At 38.3% G+C, this 21,731-nt stretch overlaps 1 protein-coding gene and 1 pseudogene across 1 annotated transcript in view; one reads left to right on the forward strand and one right to left on the reverse strand.

The window, feature by feature from the left end:
* The window catches only part of USP53 (ubiquitin specific peptidase 53), a 67,392-nt gene that overhangs the window by 37,695 nt on the left and 7,966 nt on the right, over positions 1-21,731 (forward strand). The window contains exons 10-14 of the mRNA XM_059066740.2: positions 5,988-6,150; positions 6,997-7,149; positions 8,461-8,607; positions 9,558-10,296; positions 11,378-11,454. Coding sequence (XP_058922723.1) covers positions 5,988-6,150; positions 6,997-7,149; positions 8,461-8,607; positions 9,558-10,296; positions 11,378-11,454 — 1,279 coding nt within the window. The remainder of the gene's footprint in view (positions 1-5,987; positions 6,151-6,996; positions 7,150-8,460; positions 8,608-9,557; positions 10,297-11,377; positions 11,455-21,731) is intronic.
* On the reverse strand, positions 2,748-4,207 carry LOC131758533 (ornithine decarboxylase pseudogene; annotated as a pseudogene).

The raw sequence follows: 21,731 nt of genomic DNA on the forward strand, positions 1-21,731 counted from the left end.
CTGATACCATATAACATAATATAACACATAACTACATGTCAACAATTTACAAGGAGAACAAAATAGTTCAATAGCCAAAAATGTAAAATTCAGTGAAATTTCAATATGCCATTTCAAAATAGCATTCAGTAAAAAAATTACCAAATATACAAAGAAGTAGGAAGACATGACCCATGCCCTGAAGGAATATCAGTAACAACAGACCTTCTCTGCCATTTCAGTTCTTCAAATCACATGAAATGGGGTGAGCAGGCAGAGTAGGGAAATGGAGCACACCTTCTTTTCGCACAGAAACTTCATCATCAGCACCTCAGAAACGAGGGTTCGTGCTAAGAACTGATCTCGGAGGTCAGTTCCAGGCCATATCTGATATTAAATTGCCTTAGGAAAAAAAAAAGACCAAAAATGACAGAAGTAGACATATCAGATAAGAAGGTTAAAACTGCTGTTTGGCTATAGAGAGATTTATTAGATAACAGTTAGTAAACATGGACCATAAAACTAGCTGATAAATTGGACTTTATCAAAACTTTTGCTCTTCAGTAAGGTGCTGTTAGGAGAATGAAAAGACAAACCATAGACTGGGAGAAAATATTTGTCAAGCATATATCTAACAAAGGCTATATTCAGAATATATAAAGAACTCTTTTTAAAAAAAAATTTATGTATTTAATGTAGTTATTTTTGGCTGTGTTGGGTCTTTGTCGCAGCGCGCGGGCTTTCTCTAGTTGCAGCGAGCGGGGACCACTCCTCGTTGTGGTGTGCAGGTTTCTCATTGCGGTGGCTTCTCTTGTTGCAGAGCACGGGCTCTAGGCGCATGGGGTTCAGTAGTTGTGGCACGCGGGCTCAGTAGTTGTGGCTCATGGGCTCTAGAGCGCAGGCTCAGTATTTGTGGAGCACGGGCTTAGTTGCTCCGCGGCATGTGGGATCTTCCCGGACCTGGGTTCTAACCCATGTCCCCTGCATTGGCAGGTGGATTCCCAACCACTGCACCATCAGGGAAGCCCAAGAACTCTTAAACTCAATAATAAAAAGACAAATCAATTAAAAAGTGGGCAAAATATTTGGACAGTTCACCAAAGAAGATATATGAATGGCCCTTGAAATGATATTCAGTACATCATTAGGCACAAAGGAAGAACAAATTTGATTCACAGTGAGATTGCATTACTCACCTATTAGAATGCCTAAAATTAAAAAGACTGACCATACCAAGAGCTGGCAAGGACTCTCCTGAGGCTGATGGAAACGCAAAATTGAGCAATCACTTTGGAAAAGTTTGTCGGTTTCTTATAAATTTAAGCGTATACTTATCATACAACCTAGCAGTTCCACTCCTGTGAAAGCATGTATCCATACATAATTTGTACTTCAATGTTCCTAGTAGTTTTACTCATAGTAACCAAAACTGGAAACAACTCAAACGTCTATCATCAGGTGAATAGATAAAGAAGTTGTACAACCATACAATGGAATATAATAATCAGCAATAAAGAGGAATGAACTAGTGATACATGCAACAATGTAGAAAAATATCAAAAGCATTGCGCTACATGAAAGAAGTGAGACACAAACAGCTAAATAATATGATTCCGCTTATATGAAATTCTAGAAAAGGAAAAAAAACAAAGTGACAGAGTAGACCATTGGTTGCCAGGCATTGCAAAGGGGTACAGGGAAAGTTTTGGAAGTGTGGATTATGTGATTGTAGACATTTATCAGAACTCACTGACTTGTACAGTGTAATTGGATGGTTTTATTTTATTATACTTAATAAAGCCAGTGAAAAAATTTGGAAATTCATATTCTAAAGTCCACACTTTGCTTGAATTACTTAGTACTTTGATATGGCAGTTTATTAAGAAGTTCCATCTTGAGTTCAGTATGCAGCAACATTTTGGCACTCCTATTTTGCATACTCATCGTTTAAATTGTCAAAATTTGAAGGAAGAACTGGGTAGTCACTCTCTGAGTTTCAGGTTTGTTTTGTTTTCAAACTACTCTGGTTCTTCAGGTATCTCAGAATCCCAGGTAAAGAGGGTAAACAGTTAAAAATGTGTAATTTGAACAAACTCCTTCAGAAATTTTTTTAAAGACTCCTTCCTTCTCTAATAAAAAGCTAATATTCTAGAATGCTTTGGTTTTTATTTCATTGGTTTTGTTTTGTTTTTAAATGAACTTTATAGAGGTATAATTTACAAACATTAAAATGCACCCATTCTAAGTGTATAGTTTGGATTTTGACAACTGTATACATGCCTGTGTAACCTCCACAATCATTGTATAGAACATTTTCATCACTCCAGAAAATCCTGTCACGTCCCTTTACTGTCCCCAACGCTGGGTCCCAGGAAATCATTGATCTCATTCTACAGTTTATGTGAATGGTCCCTTACAATAGACATTCTCTGTGTTTGGCTTCCTTTGCTAGGCATAATATCTTTTTGATTTATTTTTTTTTTTTTCAAGATACTTTATTTATTTTAAAACAGGTCACAGCACTAAGCTTCTGGCGCATTCTGCCAATGCACAAGCTACAAATACTCACTCAGCAGCTGAGGGGCACACTTTAGTAGAATGTTTGAAAAGTGAATAAAAATCCATGTAAAACAAATGTTCGAATAGTTTCCATAGGAACACAGATAAGTGTGACCCCATCACCTAGTCTTACACATCGTTGCATCTGTGCCAACCCTATTTAAATAGACATCTCAAAACTGGCAGAAATTAAGTTAAATGGTCCCCCCCAAACCCTTAAATCAAGCTAAACTCACAGTTAACAGCTACAAGAATGGTATCTACACATTAATATGAGCTGAAGCACAGGCTTCTGGGTGCTGTTCCATTCCACTCTCCCAAGCACAGGACACAGGCAGATTGCCAACATCCTGCTCCTCTACTCCGAGTGGGAAGTTGTGGTTCTGGATTTGCTGCATCAGTTGCCATGTTGGCCCTGCCATCACATAGTAGATGGTCAGTCTCTGGAATCCATTGAAAGTAGAAGCAGCAGCAACAGTGTAAGCACCCATGTTTTCAAAGAGCATCCAATCACCCACATGCATCTTGTGCAAGTTACAGCGCTCCACAGTGCGATCCAGGCCATCACAGGTCAGTCCCCAGGTGCTACATGAATAATACTTCTCATCTGGTTTGGGTCTCTTCTGCAGAAGAGGCTTCACGTGTGCGTGATCGAAGAGGATGCAGTTGAATGATCCATATACTCCATCATTCACATAACACATAAATGTCTCTGTTCACTCAACTCATCTTCATCATCAGAGCCTGTCTGTTCCTTTAATACAAGTTTTTGGGCAATTATATTAATTGCTAGTGTGAAAGCTGATGCAACATAGTATCTTCCTGGCTCAGCTATAATTCTCACTCTAGAGTCTGGTGGAAAATACTTGTCCAGCGCTGGGTTGATTACACTGGTGACCTCTTCAAATTTAAGCTTTACATCCTCAGATCCAGGAAAGCCACCACCAATATCAAGCCAGATACATGTTGAAACCAACCTCAGCTCCCATGTCAAAGACACGGTGGGCATCAGAGATGGCCTGCATGAAGGTCCCTGGATCAGTAGAACCACGTCCCACGTGGAAGCTGACACCAATGACATCAATAGCTAGCTCTTTCGCCGGTTCCAAAAGAAGCCTGCTGGTTTTGAGTGTGGCACCAAATTTGACACTGAGGCTATAGACAGCTTTGGAGTCATCCATGGCAATCCGCAAAACCAACTTGGCCTTTGGATGTGCCCTGGCAACTTTCATCAACTCAACTTCACTATCGAAAGTCGTCATCATCTGGACTCCATTATTGGCAGCGTATTTAATCTGAGACACTTGTTTTTAAGGATTTGCATAGAAAATCCTCTCTGGAAGCACCCCGAGACTCTGTGTCAACTGGAGTTCAGTGTTGCTGGCACAGTCAAATCCTGTCCCTATGGCAGCTAGGGTCTTCACTATGGTTCTGCTTTCACTGCATCTGACTACATAAAAGGGGGTGACCCGAGGAAGAGCTTTAAACCATCTCAGATGTTTCTTTAGAATGTCCCCCAGGTCTGCAACATAGAAGGCATCCTCCTTATCGTCAGAAGAAGACACTTCATTAATTTTTTGGTCCAGAATGTCCTTGGCAGTAAAGCCTTCATCCAAGAAATGGCAGTCAAACTCTTCATTACTAAAGTTGTTCATGGTTTCTTGATATCTTTATGGGAAGCTAAGAGATGAAATTTAAAGAAATTTTGCCAGCTTTTCACAAAGGCAATTCTCCAGGAATTCCTAGTCCCGCCAAAGATGCGTGTGCCCTCGGTGCAGCAGTGGAAATGCGCTGACAAACGCGCAACCTGCTGTCCACCTTCGAGTGCACGGGCGCCGCGGGCAGACCCCATGGAGACGAGACGCCGCCGCCGCCACCACCACCGAGCGAGCAGGACTGCCGCCCGGCCCGCCGGGGTCCCCGCAGCCCCCGTCAGCCGCCTCGCTCCCTCCCTCCCGCGGAGAGCCGCCGGCCTGAGGTGGCGCCGGAGCTCTGGCAGAGGGGCGGCAGCGGCGGAGGAGCCTAAAGGGACTGACCGGCATAATATCTTTTAATATTCATTCATGTTGTGTGTATCAGTGCTTGATTTTTATTGTTGTGTTACGTTTTATGACTGTGTAACAATTTATCCATTTACCTTTTGAGGTATGAACAGTCTTTGCGTGAACATATTATTTTCTGTTACGCTCAGATAATACCCAGAAGTGGAATTTCTGGGTTGTACAGTAAGTGTATGTTAAACTTTACAAGGAACTGGCAGATTGATCTCCAGAGCAGCTGTACAATTTACATTCCTGCCAGCAGTGTACTGGGAGTTCCAGTTGCTCCACATTTTTAGCAGCAGTCCACGCTGGTAGTCATCCTAATGTTCGTTAGCTCTTTTTTTTTTTTTTTTTTTGCGGTATGCGGGCCTCTCACTGTTGTGGCCTCTCCCGTTGCGGAGCACAGGCTCCGGACGCGCAGGCTCAGCGGCCATGGCTCACGGGCCCAGCCGCTCCGCGGCATGTGGGATCCTCCCGGACCGGGGCACGAACCCGCGTCCCCCGCATCGGCAGGCGGACTCTCAACCACTGCGCCACCAGGGAAGCCCTCGTTAGCCCTTCTAGTGAATGTATAATGTTATCTCACGGTGGTTTTAATTTGCATATCCCTTATGATTAATGATGTTTTGAGTATCTTTTTATGTGCTTATTGGCCATTCTTATGTCTTTTTGGTGAAGTGTCCAGATGTGTTGTACATTTTTCAAATTGGAGTATCTTATTAATGAGTTATAGTAATTCTTCTGCTCACCAGTTCTTTATTAGATGTCTGTGGCTTTTTCTTATTTTTTTTTCCTCCATTTTCTTAATGGTGTCTTTTAAAGAGCAGAACTTATTAATTCATTTTGATGAAGCCCATTTTATAATTTTTTTCTTCTGTGATTTGTTTGATGTCCTATCTAAGAAATTTTTACTTTCCCCAAGTTTGTTAGAATTTTCTCTTTTGTTTTCTTCTATAAGCTTTATAGGTTTTTAAAGACTCGTTCTGAGTTAATTTTTGTGCTTTTAGTGGAATGGGGTCAACATTTTTTCATACGGTCATCCACTTGTTCCAGCACCGTTTGTTGAATAGACTCTTATATTTCCCCATTAAATTGCTTGAAGTCTTTGTCAAAAGTCAATCAACATGTATGAACAAAGCCGTTAAAAATTTGATAATCTAGGTCTTGTTATAGAAAGTGTACAGTCTTGCCCATCAGTTTTTTAATGATAATGTTTATATGATTTTTAACTAGACTAGTTACTAAATAAAATAAAATTAATCATATAGTATGATGAACAGTTGAACTGCTAGTGTCTGAGTGTCTTTAAAATTTTTTAATATACAAAGTAATTCAGTCTCTGCCTTTTCATGTAACACATTGATTACAAGGTTTGGTTTTGTTTCTATTCATTTGTACTTTTTTAAGGTTGGAACTAGATGGAAAGATGTGGTCTCCAAGTGTATCCGATGCCACTTCCAACCACTGCTTTTGTTTTACGCAAACCCAGATGGCACAGCAGTTTCCACTGAAGATGCACTCAGGCAGGTCATCAACTGGTCACATCATAAATCTGCTGCAGAAAATATAGGTAATTGTTTAAAAGTTCTTTTTAGTGTTTTTCTGTTATGACAATCACACTAGGAATACTAATGTACTGAATATGAAATGAATGTTGAGGATAATTTCAAAATTTAGTTTCAGTAAAGTGTGGAGTTCAGGAAAATTCTAATACTTAGAGCTAGTCTTTATAAAGAAACCTTTCCTCATCTGTGGCCTCAGAAGCACCTTCAGCAGCCACCCACGACTATGGTCACACAAACACAGGAGGGGACACTTGGCTGGTAGCTCTTCCTAGCGTAAATATTGAGATTTAAAGTGAGTTAGTACACTGGAAAGTCCAAAGCAGCGAGGCCTTTTTTTTTTTTTTTTTTTTTGCTGTACGCGGGCCTCTCACCGCTGTGGCCTCTCCCGTTGTGGAGCACAGGCTCCGGACACGCAGGCTCAGCGGCCATGGCTCATGGGCCCAGCCGCTCCGCGGCATGTGGGATCTTCCCAGACGGGGGCATGAACCCTCATCCCCTGCAATGCGAGGCCATTTTTTTTTTTTTTTTTTCTTTTTTGGCGCGCGGGCTCAGCAGTTGTGGCTCATGAACTTAGTTGCACCGCGGCATGTGGAATCTTCCCGGACCAGGGCTCGAACCCGTGTCCCCTGCACTGGCAGGCGGATTCCCAACCACTGAGCCACCAGGGAAGTCCTACGAGGCCATTTTTGAATGCCTTACAAAGCATGTAGAAGTCCTTAAAACATGTCAGTCCTCTGAGTTTTTAAGTAATTTTCTCTATATTATTAAAGTGTCTGAAAAGATAATTCAAATATCTCTTCTGCTGGTGGAGAGGAGGAAGGGGATTAAACATTTTTGTTGGTCTTTTTAAGGATGTGAAAAGCCCTCAATTCATAAGTCGGAGAATTCAAAAGAAAATGGATTTGGTGATCAGACAAAACAGAGAGAAAATCAAAAATTTCAAGCAGATAGTATTTCATCATTTAATTGGAACCACATTCAAACAAGTGGCAGCAGAGGAACAGGTATGTATTTAAATTGTAATTTTTACATTGTCCTTGAATAGTTAAGCTTCCCTCTTTCTTCACTTACTGTATCTAATTCTTGGTAAGGACCGAGAGGAGAGTCCTTAACTAGCTTTCCTTGGCCATGAAGAGAAAATAAAAAGTAGAAACAAACTTTTGTATTTTGACTTAAGCATTTCTCCGAGGCCTATAGTTTTATTTGAACAGTTTGACGCAACTAGTGTTTGAGTTTCTCCATGCATTCAAGGCTGTACATAGTAGGGTGGAGGCAACCTGGACTGTCACCAGAGAAAGCTATGATATGGCCTTTCCTTCAAGGAGTTAATTGTTAACTTGTAGAGGAAAAACATTTAGTTAATAATTAGGCTCATATGCCAAAATTAAATGTAGTCTTAGTGAATGCAACAATAGTTTGAAGTTACTATATTGTAGTTTATTTTTAACCTCATTTTTATTCAACTTTCTCTTGTTATTATCATTCCACAACTTTAATTTTCACAATCCAAGATCTGTGATTAGGGTCCAACATGAAACAATCACAGCATGATGTACAGTTATGGTTTAGAAATATGCAAAACACTAATTGGGTAGACGTTGAGGATGATTTTGTAAGGGACTTTTAAATATATTCATGAAATAATGTCTAACCCTAAAAGTAACCTATTTAATCAAGGGTGATAAGATTCAGAATTAACAATTACCATTTATGATAAATGCTTTTAAAAGTTCTTAATGGAACTTTTTCCATTTTATGTATTATTGATACTCTTAGATTAAGCCATTATCTATTTTTCAAAGATACCTACTTTTACTAGAAACTGTGTATGTGTTTAAGAACACAAACACTGGAGCCAGGCGATTTGTGTTAATAATTCTGGTTCTACACGTACAAGCTATGTGAACTTGGGCAAGTTCTTAACTTCTCTATGCCTGTTTCCGAATCTAAAATGGAGATAGTAATTGTACCCACCTCAGAGAAGTATTGATAAATGAGTTTAGACACTTAGAATAGCGCCTGACACATACCACTCAGTTACCTTTAGCTCTCATTATTTCAAGAAAAGTTCTCTTGTTTTCCTTTACATTCGCTGTAGAGCTATACATGAAGTTTTAAAACACAGCTTGCATCTCTAGTGTCAGCATAAATCAAATTGAGTTTTTAGTTAAAAAGAAAAATGATTTCATTGTATAGTTTAATCTGTATTTTGTTAATATATAGCATCTTAAATTTTAGTGTAGTTCAATTTGTACTTTTATTGAGCAATTTGAAAAATGATCTGTATCATTATTAAAGAATGGTTTCTTTTACAGTTAAGTCAAGTCACAATGATCAAAGGGAAAAAATAAAAGACATTTCCAGAGAATGTGCTCTAAAAGCCATTGAACAGAAAAACTTACTTTCCTCACAAAGGAAAGATTTGGAAAGGGGACAAAGAAAAGATTTGGGCAGACATAGAGGTAACTTAAGAACTTACAGCATTCATTGGAAAAGGGGCAGCTAAAATCTTATTTTAAAGCTAAGTTTTATAATTTAATACAATTTAATATAATTTCTTTATATATTATATATATTTATTTAGATATGTATCTTAGTATGATTTCTTTAATATACTTATTAAACCTATAAATGTAAAGTTTTCCTAGTTCTTATTCAGTTCTATCCTGGAATACTTGTGTTTTTTATGTTTCAACTTTCTTTTAACTATAAATTCAGTTCACCAATATGGTACATTCAAATAATAAGGAAGGTTATAAAATTAAGTGAAAAGAACTTCTTTGCCAGCAACCCTTGACCTTCACTCTGTACCACTAGTTTCCAGTTCATTATGAGCATGTCTTACTTTTTATGGTTTTATGCTCTTTTCTTTATGGACATAGCATAATTTAACTGATATTGCTAGACTTTAGAACTTGATTTAAGATTCTTGTTGCAGTGAAATCCTTTCACAGGTACTTTTTGCATACAGCCATTAGCATAAAATTCTTTCGGAATAATTGCTGGGTTTAGGGTATGTTTATTTATTTTCAACTTTGGTAGGTGTGGCTCAGTTGTCCTCCTAAAATACTTGACAGTCTGCACTCCCACCAACAGTGATTAGATGTCTGTTTCCAGCAGCAATTGGTTTAATAAATTTTAAATCTTTACCAATATAAATAGGTGGGAAATATTTTTATTTTTATGGTTTTTATTAATTATGAATGAGATAGAATCATTTTTAAAAATTGCTTTAATTATCTTATGATCTACTTTAGAGATCATTTAAAAAAATCATTATATAACCACTTATGTTATGATTTACTTATTACTGTTTAACATTTCTTCTCTAACAAGGTATTTGGCTTGTGACTAAAAAGTGGCTCTGAAGAGTAGTTCATTTGTATCTTTATTTACATATTTATTTTTAAAGATTTGGTTGATGAAGACCTTCCACATTTCAAGTCTGGATCACCTCCTGCCCCAAATGGCTTTAGACAATACGGGAATCCACATCTATATCATAGTCAAGGAAAAGGACCGTGTAAGCATGACCGAATTGCCCATCAGAGTCGAGCTTCTGCACAAACATTAAGTTCAAGTAAATCCAAGATTCTTGCTTCAGGAGAGAAAATAACTGGCAAATTTAAGAGTGACAGCGGTACTGGATATGATACAGACAGTAGCCAAGATTCTAGGGATAAAGGAAGCAGCTGTAATGGCAGCACTAAAAGCCGAAATCGAGGTTGGAAACCTATGAGAGAAACCTTAAATGTCGATAGTATTTTTAATGAAAGTGAAAAAAGGCAGCATAGTCCAAGACATAAATCAAATATTAGTAACAAATCTAAATGTAGCAAAGATCAGAGTTTTAACAGTTGTCCAAAAGAGAATCCAAAGCAAAAATGTTTAATGACTATATATGAAGATGAAATGAAGCAGGAAACAGGAAGCAGGAGTTCCCTTGAATTTAATGGAAAAGGAACAGAGAAAAATAAAGCCCTCCAAGAAACTAAAGTTCATGGTGACAACTGGCAAATGCAAAGGACAGAGTCTGGATATGAAAGCAGTGATCATATCAGTAATGGCTCTGCTAATTTGGACTCACCTGTTATCAATGGAAATGGTACAGTGATGGATATCAGTGGTGTTAAAGAAACCGCATCCTTCAGGTAATACACAAGTTGTATGAATGATTTACCCCCACCATTCTCTCTTTTTAGTTATTTGAAGTAACTCAAAGGTTGGGGTCAGTTAAATGAAAAGGAAAGAGACTGAGCTCAGAGTATCCTGGGATATTTCAGGTTATTTGATATATCAAGTTTCTATTTTTAATAGTTATTTCTTGATTCCAAAAATAACAACTGTTTATTTTGGGGAAATTTAGAAAGTAAAATACATTATCATTGTTGCCACTAAAAACTATTGATGTATATATACTATAGGTTTTAAACCATAGATTTAAATTGGTGTATCTCAGTCATTAAGCTAATTGTTTAGTTCTTCAACCTAGTTAATGTTCATTATCCCATTTCTAACATCTGTAACTCAGAACTGGGGTTATTTTTTTCTGTCACAACCCAGTTCCATGAAAGAGATATTTTTCCTTTAGCAAGTATTAAAGAATACAGCCAAATAACTAAGTTTGTGTTCAATTAATTCTTAATTAATTCTGAAATCATTTATTATATTACTGTTAGCAGTCTATTTGCACTTCTCTGTGTAACGTCTAAAACATGTCCGCCACTTAGCTCAATTTAGCCACTATTTCTGCTCTTAATCGATCGAAAGCATCTTAATTTGATGTTAGCTGGTGTTTTATTACATTCATTATTGAAAAGCCAGATTTGCAAAAAGCGACTGCTCATGTTTTACCGGAATAATCACTGTAATAAAGACTTGGGAAGCTTTTTGACTTCACAGGGTAATTTCATAATACTTCTTCCAAAGGGGTAGCCTAGGGTATTAGAAAGATCAGAACTTTGTAATCAGATAGGCTTGGATTTTAATTATTGGGCAAATTAATTTGACTTTCACAGCCTTAATCTCCTATTGAAAAATGAGGATAATAACTCCTTTTAAGTATTTTAAATTGTGAGATGTAAATTAATAATGTACATTAATCCCCTAGAACAGCACATGGTATATAATAATTGTTTGGCAAATGTTATTTCCTTTCTTTTTCTTGGGGTAAACTAAATAATAATCCATTATAGCTGATGTGTTTGGTGTGTGTTTTATTCTATTTTCTAGCAACCAGATTAAGACAAGCAATCTAAACATAGATCGTATGAACTGTACCTCCCAACAGAGCAAAAACTACTCGGAAGGTAAAAATTTTATTTAAATGTATTATCATAGTAGCAGTAAAGAATAAATCATGGTATTATGAGTAAAGCTAAGGACAGTCCTGTTACTGATAAGTTTATGAGTAATGAGGATGGAAGCTGGGAGAGTTTATGCTTGAAGTCTTAAAATATGGGAATAGCTACTTCAGGGAATAGGAAAAATGGGAAGTGTGTCAGTCATGTTAGGCTAGGTTCTGGGCTGTGCAGTGGTAACAACTTGAAAATCTCCGTGTCTTAGTACAAGATTGTTTCTTGCTCACAGCATGTGTCCTGTGAATGTGAGCATGAAGTCTCTTCCTAGTAATCACTCAGGGCCTGAGACTAATGGGACTCCATCTCTACCAGTACTTCTCTGATCATTGCAGTACTGGGGGAAGAGGAGATTGAAGAGGACACAAGGTAGTGAATCACATGTAAGCTCTTAAAGCTTTCAACCCAGAAGTGATAAATGTGCTTCCACTCACATGTGACTGGCCAAGGCAAGTCTTAACAGCCAGGCCTAATTTCAAAGAGGATGGAAAAGGGTAATTTGCTGGTGCACTGCAATATGTAGGTACAGTCCTAATGTCTACCACAGGCGTTAAGGACAGATAGAAAAATTGATAAACAGCCTGCTAGACAAGTTCACTTTGGAAACAATAAATATGTAATGGTGTGACATGATTATAGGTGATTTGTTAGCAACACATAGCGGCCCAGAAGCAAAGAAAATGAGATGTTTGTATACAGACTTCGCGTTGTTACTGAGAGGCGGTTATACCTGAAGGATTTGGAGATCAGGGATAAAGGAAGCTGAGGAGCAAGGAGATTACTGAGGTTGGAATCAAAGGCGTTGTCTTCACATTTCAGAGTTAGGAGGATTAGAAGGGCTATAGTTTTTCACGATAAAAAATAGCCATGGGGCTTCCCTGGTGTCACAGCGGTTGAGAGTCCGCCTGCCGATGCAGGGGACATGGGTTTGTGCCCCGGTCCGGGAAGATCCCACGTGCCGCAGAGGGGCTGGGCCCGTGAGCCATGGCCACTGAGCCGGCCTGTGCTCCGCAACAGTGAGAGGCCCGCGTACCCCAAAAAAAAAAAAAAAAAAGCCATGAAGAACACATTTTAAAGTTTGTTTTTAGTCTTTATCATCCTTAAGGCTTTTGTGGATATTATTTTTCAGGTTGCAGATATTGAATATGATTAATGTTTAATTATTTTGTTTTCATCAAATGGTATAATATCAGAAGGAAACACTTATATTAAGGAAATAACCTTCCTTTCCCATATAAAATGTCTCGCCTGTTTAAAAAATCTGATAAAATTCTGGTAACCAAGTATTACAGGAAACAGTAAAAGGCTGGCCAGAAATCAACAGCAGAAGTCAGTAAAAATTGAACAATAACTGCAAGTTCAGTGCTCTTTATAAAATGATGCTTGCTTCCTGATATTAATAAAAACACAAGGTCATAGAAATTTCGATGGTTAGGAGTGCATTGCTATAATAGCTTTGCTCTAGGTTTCCCTACTTAATATGAAATAGTATGTATGTAACCAATTAAAACTAATTTTTTTTACTGTGGTAAAATACACACCACAGAATTTGTCATTCTAACCATTTTTAAGTTAAAATTGTCTGATATTAAGTACATACGCACTGTTTTGCCACCATCACTACCATCTATCTCCATAATTCTTTCATCTTCTCAAATTGAAACTGTACCCATTAAACAACTCCCCATTTTCCCCTCCCCTGGCCCCTGCAACCTCTGTTCTACTTTCTGTCTCTTTGAATTTGACTACTCTAGGTACCTCATATAAGTGGAATCATGCAGTATTTGTCTTTTTGTGACTGTTACATTGCACTTAGCACAACGTCTTCAGAGTTCATCCATGTATCAGAATTTCATTCCTTTTAAGGCTGAATAATATTACATTATATGATGTAACACATTTTGTTTATCCATTCATCTGTTGATGGACATTTGGGTTGTTTCTACCTTTTGGCTATTGTATATAATGCCCCTATGTATATTAGTGTACAAATATCTGAAATCCCTGCTTTCAGTTCTTTTGAGTATATACCCAGAAGCACAATTGCTGGATCCTGTGGCAATTCTCTGTTTAGTTTTTTGAGGAACCACCATTCTCTTTTCCACAGCAGCTGCACTATTTTACATTCCCACCAGCAGTGCAGAGGTTCCAAGTTCTTCACATCCTCACCAATACTTGTTATTTTCTGGGGTTTTTTTTGGGAGAATTGCCATCCTAATGGGTGTGAAGTGGTATCTTGTTATGGTTTTATGTACCCCACGTTTTATTTAACTACATAAATTGCATTACATTAAAATTATTTCTTATTTAATAAACTTCAAAGCCTACCATAGTTCTTTAAGCTAGTGTTTGCTTAGGGAAACTTTATTAATGTTCATGCCTTATGGTATCTGTATGTGTATTTCCCTCCTCTAGTCTTTGAGAACATGTTACAGTGGGTATAGGAATTTTTTTTTCCAAGCTAAAAACTGGCCCTGCATGGATTTTTTCCTTTTTTTCAGTAAGGCACAGTTTAATTTTTTGTGGCTTGGCATGTTTTTCTTGGATTTCTCCTACTTCTTAATTATAAAATGGGGGTACACTTACATTATTGACCTGAAGAATCACTTTCTATCCGTAGGTAAAAGACTTTTACAAAGTTAAGAAACCTTAGAGATTTTTTTATTTTCATATTTTGTTTGACATTTAAGTCAGCTTCCAGTATTAGTCTGTACAAGTTTATGTGATGGTAGAGAACTTAAAATCTGTAACAATGGCATTGTAATTATCTCACTGATAGGTTTTCATTGATAGAGATATTATATAGCCTGTTATATTTATGGATTCTGCTGCAAACAAACATACCTACACTGCCTAAAGCTATTATTTGGGAACATTGTTGAAATTCCACAGTGCCACTTAGATTATTTTAGCTCCTCTTTTAAAAATGGGTCACTAATGGGGAGAATGTCAAACGCCTTAAATTACATTCAAAACAGAAGAAATGACATGTTCAAAAGCACATGGTCGGGGCTTCCCTGGTGGCGCGGTGGTTTAGAATCTGCCTGCCAATGCAGGGGACACGGGTTCGAGCCCTGGTCTGGGAAGATCCCACATGCCGCGGAGCAGCTAGGCCCGTGAGCCACAACTGCTGAGCCTGCGCATCTGGAGCTTGTGCTCCGCAACAAGAGAGGCCGCGACAGTGAGAGGCCAGCGCACCGCGATGAAGAGTGGCCCCCGCTCGCCGCAACTAGAAGAAAGCCTACGCACAGAAACGAAGACCCAACACAGCCAAATAAATAAATAAATAAATTTTTTAAAATTAGAAAAAAAAAAGCTCATGGTCAGGAGAAACTATCACATATTGGAAGGATACAGCTAGTTTGTTATATGCAAGGCTGGAATGCATACGTGGAAATTGTGAGATGATGGTTAGAGGATAGAGAGAAGCCAAATCATGATGAAACTTTTATGCTATTTTTAAATCCTGAAAAATAAATGGAAAGGCACCTAAGGACAAGGAGAGTAGCATACTCCAGTTTGCATTTAGAAAGGACTCTTTGGTGGCAGTGTAGGGGGTGAATTTGGAGCAGTGGGAGAAAAATTATTTAGATGAATACTTCAATAGCCTAGGAGAGAAAAGATGAGGGTATAAACTAAGGCAGTATCAATGTCAAGAAAGAAGATTTGAGAGATTATAAGAATGTGTGGACAGTGGAGTCACTTTCTGTGACAGATGTGCACAGTGGGGGGAAAGGAGAAAGCTGGGGGTGGCCGTATTTGGGTCTTACATAAGTGGATTTACCAAATGGAGGAATACAGGAAGAAGGGACAAATTTTGGGGGTGAGAGAGGATGGCAAATTTATTTTTGGATTTGTTTGGTTTGTCATCTAGATAAGTAGATTAGTTAGGAACAGATGTCTGGAATGCAGGAAAGATTATGTATTGGTAGCCATCAACATATATGGGAATTGAATGCGGTAGACATGGACAACATCATGCAGGAGAATGGGAGATTTTAGGGAAAAAAAAATAGACAAAGGAAGAAACATGGGATTTGCTGACTAAAAGAGATGAGCTAAGAGTAGAGAGAAGGAGCAACTTTGGAGAAGAATGAGGAGTAGCTGGAAAGTATGAGAAAATACAGGAGAGGGAGTTATCACACGGAACAACATGAATGAGGCTTACAGTGTCTAGACTAGCAGCTTGGTTTTCTTGCTACGTAAGTCTGTTTTAAATCTAGGTCACCTTTTCCGATTAAGTATATATATATTTTGATTTCTTGACTATTGGGCTTTAGGTTTTTTGTATACAGTACCAAAATTAGCATTATTAATTAAAGCATCTTGCTTTGATGTTGAAGTATTTTCTGTGCCAAGTGTTAAAATCTGACTATCTTAGATTTGCAAAGAACCTGAAGCCAAAATTCCCGGTAAAGACACATGGATGTCTGTGTCAGCAGAAGAGAAAAATAACACATCTATTTTTAAGTTAGTTGGAATTCTGAAGTCAAACCACTTGGTTGAATGCCTGCCATAGTGATATTAAAATTTCAAACATATTTATAAAACCTCTGCTGCCTCCTGCTGCCCATTGCATGGATACTTTAATAAAAGTAAAGAAATCTTTAAGAATTAATTATTTACTTTTTTTTGTATTTGTGAATATTAAACTTGAAGTTATGGATAAGTTAAGAAGTAAATAAACATTCCAAAGTGAAAATCACAGTGGGTGGGAAATCATAATGTAACTTTAACTTACAAATTTTTCAGACTTTAAAGGTTGAAAAATAATCAAGATTCTTTCTGATATTACTCTTTTTTTTTTTTTTTTTTTTTTTTTTTTTTTTTTTTTTTTGCGGTATGCGGGCCTCTCACTGTTGTGGCCTCTCCCGTTGCGGAGCACAGGCTCCGGACGCACAGGCTCAGCGGCCATGGCTCACGGGCTTAGTTGCTCCGCGGCATGTGGGATCTTCCCGGACCAGGGCACGAACCCGTGTCTCCTGCATCGGCAGGCGGATTCTCAACCACTGCGCCACCAGGGAAAACCATTACTTTTTTTTTTTAGTCATAAAGTAGCTGTCAAAGAGAGAGGCTTAGTTTTTTTTTTTAACAACCATTTTTTAAACAGGTATAATTAATTTATAATGTGTTAGTTTCAGGGGTTCAGCAAAGTGATTCAGTTATACCTGTATATATATATCTATTCTTTTTCAGCTTCTTTTCCATTATAGGTTATTACAAGATACTGAGTAGAGTTCACTGTGCTGTACAGCATGTCCTGGTTGTTTATCTACTTCACGTGTAGTAGTGTGTGTATGTTAATCCCAAACTCTTTAATTTACTTCCCTCCCCCCACCCTCTGCTTTCCCCTTTGGCGACCATAAGTTTGTTTTCTGTGTCTGTGAGTCTGTCTGTTTTGTAAATAAGTTCATTTGTATCATTTTTTTAGATTGCACATACAAGTGATATCATATGATATTTGTTTTTCTCTGTCTGACGTACTTCACTTAAGAGGGAGGCTTAGTTTTTGAGCCTCAGGCAGTGTGTCAAGGTTATAGGGTCATGAGACTGTGATATATTATATTGCCTTTTATTTTTATTTTATTTATTTATTTTTTTTCGTGGTATGCGGGCCTCTCACTGTTGTGGCCTCTCCCATTGCGGAGCACAGGCTCCGGACGCGCAAGCTCAGCGGCCATGGCTCACGGGCCCAGCCGCTCCGCGGGATGTGGAATCTTCCCGGACTGGGGCACGATCCCGTGTCCCCTGCATCGGCAGGCGGACTCTCAACCACTGTGCCACCAAGGAAGCCCTGCCTTTTATTCTTGAGACTTTATTAGTATGGCACTTGGTAGATATAGAAATAGGTTGGTGGAGGGGAAGGTAAGAAGAATTTGTCTCAGTTTATACTTACTTTGTCCTAGATCAGTGAGTTGAGAATATGGTGGACAGTGGAGGTGATTTAAAAGAAGAAAAAACAGTGTGTTTTGCCTTTTTATTGGGAGCTGCCATTTGCTGTGTGAGCAATATGGCATATAGGGTATTAATTTCTCATGTATATTACATTACTCTTTCTTGTAAATTACTTCTAGGATTTAACTCGCAGAGCCATATAATAACCAATATAGATTTTTAAAATAGGGTAATATTTAGATGTTATGATCAACTATAGGTTCCAGTTGAATTTTGAGAGACAGGGTAGTTTTAAAAAATGTACCTAGAACATCAATTTAGAGATAAAAAGGCATCTAAGATAAAGTTATCTATTGTTTAAAAAATAAAAGTTGCTTTTTTAATAACTTGATTTTATTTTCCTTGCAATCTTTGGTTCACAGATTTGGTGTACAGTAGACTAGAAGCATGAGAATGAGAGGAAACTGAAATAAATTAACATGATGAAAAGGTCAACTAAAAATAAGGGAAAATACAGAAAAATTTAGTGGAATTGTACAGAATTATAGGCAATGAATTGAATATTCAAGCTAATGCCATATATTTTGGTATCTTCTGTGGGCATCAGCACATTAAAGTATATCCTGTTGTATTTGATATTCATACTAATGGACTAGTTTCATCAGGAAATTCTGTATAATGAGCTTGTGTTTTAGGCATACATGAAAGAGAGCCTGCAGGTAGTAGAAAGAGCGCTGGCTTTGCAGTTAATGCTGGGTTTGTTTGAGTGTTGCCGCTTAACCACCTATATGGCATCGGTTAGGAAACTTCATTTCCTTAAGTCTCAATTCCTTGGTTATAAAAAGGGAAGTTTTACAGAATAGTTGTGACTCAGATTTTAAAAAGACACCTATTTGCAATTAACTGGAACAGTTGTTTTCAAAAGGTATTGAGGACCTCAAACAGCTTTTGTTGCTATATCTATTAAAATTCGCTGTATTAGGCATTAAAACTAAAAATCTTAAATATTTTATTTATTTATTTAAAGAATGAGTAAATCCTTTACTCACGCATGATTTTGAAACATCCATGTATCCTCATTTGGAAAATATTGGTTTGCTAAATTATGCAAGTCTTCCAAATGTTGATACTTTTTTTTTTTGTAACTTTGTACCTGCAGTGCTTCTTGTTTAAAACTGATTTTTTTTGAATTTTATTTTATTTCTTTCTTTATACAGCAGGTTCTTTTTTTTTTTTTTTTTTTGTGGTACGCGGGCCTCTCACTGTTCTGGCCTCTCCCGTTGCGGAGCACAGGCTCTGGACGCGCAGGCCCAACGGCAATGGCTCACGGGCCCAGCCGCTCCACGGCATGTGGGATCTTCCCGGACCGGGGCACGAACCTGTGTCTCCAGCATCAGCAGGCGGACTCTCAACCACTGCGCCACCAGGGCAGGTTCTTATTAGTCATCAATTTTATACACATCAGTGTATACATGTTAATCCCAATCTCCCAATTCAGCACACCACCATCCCCACCCCACCGCAGCTTTCCCCCCTTGGTGTCTATACGTTTGTTCTCTACATCTCTGTCTCAACTTATGCCCTGCAAATCGGTTTATCTGCACCATTTTTCCAGGTTCCACATACATGTGTTAATATACAATATTTGTTTTTCTCTTTCTGACTTACTTCACTCTGTATGATAGTCTCTAGATCCATCCATGTCTCGACAAATGACTCAATTTCGTTCCTTTTTATGGCTGAGTAATATTCCATTGTATATATGTACCACATCTTCTTTATCCATTCGTCTGTTGATGGGCATTTAGGTTGCTTCCATGACCTGGCTATTGTAAATAGTGCTGCAATGAACATTGGGGTGCATGTGTCTTTTTGAATTATGGTTTTCTCTGGATATATGCCCAGTAGTGGGATTGCTGGATCATATGGTAACTCTATTTTTAGTTTTTAAAGGAACCTCCATACTGTTCTCCATAGTGGCTGTATCAATTTACATTCCCACCAACAGTGTAAGAAGGATCCCTTATCTCCACACCCTCTCCAGCATTTGTTGTTTGTAGATTTTCTGGTGATACCCATTCTAACTGGTGTGAAGTGATACCTCATTGTAGTTTTGATTTGCATTTCTCTCATAATGAGTGATGTTGAGCTGCTTTTCATGTGCTTCTTGGCCATCTGTATGTCTTCTTTGGAGAAATGTCTATTTAGGGCTTCTGCCCATTTGTGGATTGGGTTGTTTGTTTCTTTAATATTGAGCTGCATGAGCTGTTTATATATTTTGGAGATTAATCCTTTCTCTGTTAATTCGTTTGCAAATATTTTCTCCCATTCTGAGGGTTGTCTTTTCGTCTTGGTTATGGTTTCCTTTGCTGTGCAAAAGCTTTTAAGTTTCATTAGGTCCCATTTGTTTATTTTTGTTTTTATTTCCACTACTCTAGGAGGTGGATCAAAAAAGATCTTGCTGTGATTTATGTCAAAAAGTGTTCTATGGGGCTTCCCCGGTGGCGCAGTGGTTGAGAGTCTGCCTGCCGATGCAGGGGACACGGGTTCGAGCCCCGGTCTGGGGATCCCACATGCTGCGGAGCAGCTGGGCCCGTGAGCCACAACTACTGAGCCTGCGCGTCTGGAGCCTGCGCTCCGCAACAAGAGAGGACGCGATAGTGAGAGGCCCGCGCACCGCAGTGAAGAGTGGTCCCCGCTTGCCACAACTAGAGAAAGCCCTCTCACAGAAACGAAGACCCAACACAGCCAAAAAAATAAACAAATACATTTTAAAAATCTAAAAAAAAAACAAAAAAAACAAAACAAAACTCCATAGGTGTCAAACCCATCAAGTTACAATAGTCACCACTCTCTAAAAAAAAAAAAAAAAAGTGTTCTATGTTTTCCTCTAAGAGTTTTATAGTGTCTGGTCTTACATTAGGTCTCTAATCCATTTTGAGTTTATTTTTGTGTATGGTGTTAGGGAGTGTTCTAATTTCATTCTTTTACATGCAGCTGTCCAGTTTTCCTAGCACCACTTTTTTTTTTTGCGGTACACGGGCCTCTCACTGTTGTGGCCTCTCCCATTGCGGAGCACAGGCTCCCAACACGCAGGCTCAGCGGCCATGGCTTACGGGCCCAGCCGCTCCATGGCATGTGGGATCTTCCCGGACCAGGGCACGAACCCATGTCCCCTGCATCGGCAGGCGGATTCTCAACCACTGTGCCACCAGGGAAGCCCCCCAGCACCACTTATTGAAGAGACTGTCTTTTCTCCGTTGTATATCCTTGCCTCCTTTGTCATAGATTAGTTGATCATAGGTGTGTGGGTTTATCTCTGGGATTTCTATCTTGTTCCATTGATCTATGTTTCTGTTTTTGTGCCAGTACCATATTGTCTTGATTACTGTAGCTTTGTAGTGTAGTCTGAAGTCAAGGAGTCTGATTCCTCCCGCTCTGTTTTTTTCCCTCAAGACTGCGTTGGCTATTCGGGGTCTTTTGTGTCTCCATACAAATTTTAAGATTTTTTGTTCTAGTTCTGTTAAAAATGCCATTGATAATTTGATAGGGATTGCATTGACTCTGTACATTGCTTTGGGTAGTATAGTCATTTTCACAATATTGATTCTTCCAATCCAGAAGCATTGTATATATCTCCATCTGTTGGTATCTTCTTTAATTTCTTTCATCAGTGTCTTATAGTTTTCTGCATACAGGTCTTTTGTCTCCCTAGGTAGGTTTATTCCTAGGTATTTTATTCTTTTTGTTGCAATGGTAAATGGGAGTGTTTCCTTAATTTCTCTTTCAGATTTTTCATCATTAGTGTTTAGGAATGCAAGAGATTTCTGTGCATTCATTTTGTATCCTGCAAATTTGCCAAATTCATTGATTAGCTCTAGTAGTTTTCTGGTAGCATCTTTAGGATTCTCTATGTATAGTATCTTGTCATCTGCAAACAGTGACAGTTTTCCTTCTTCTTTTCCAGTTTGTATTCCTTTTATTTCTTTTTCTTCTGATTGCCGAGGCTAGGACTTCCAAAACTATGTTGGATAATAGCGGTGAGAGTGGACATCCTTGTCTTGTTCCTGATTTAGAGGAAATGCTTTCAGTTTTTCACCATTGAGAATGATGTTTGCCTTGGGTTTGTCATATATGGCCTTTATTATGTTGAGGTAGGTTCCATCTGTGCCCACTTTCTGGAGAGTTTTTATCATACATGGGTGTTGAATATTGTCAGAAGCTTTTTCTGCATCTGTTGAGATGATCATATGGTTTTTATTCTTCAATTTGTTAATGTGGTGTATCACATTGATTGATTTGTGTATATTGAAGAATCCTTGCATCCCTGGGAT

Source organism: Kogia breviceps, chromosome 6, assembly GCF_026419965.1.
Source record: "Kogia breviceps isolate mKogBre1 chromosome 6, mKogBre1 haplotype 1, whole genome shotgun sequence".
In the NCBI taxonomy this organism is placed as follows: Eukaryota; Metazoa; Chordata; class Mammalia; order Artiodactyla; family Physeteridae; genus Kogia; species Kogia breviceps.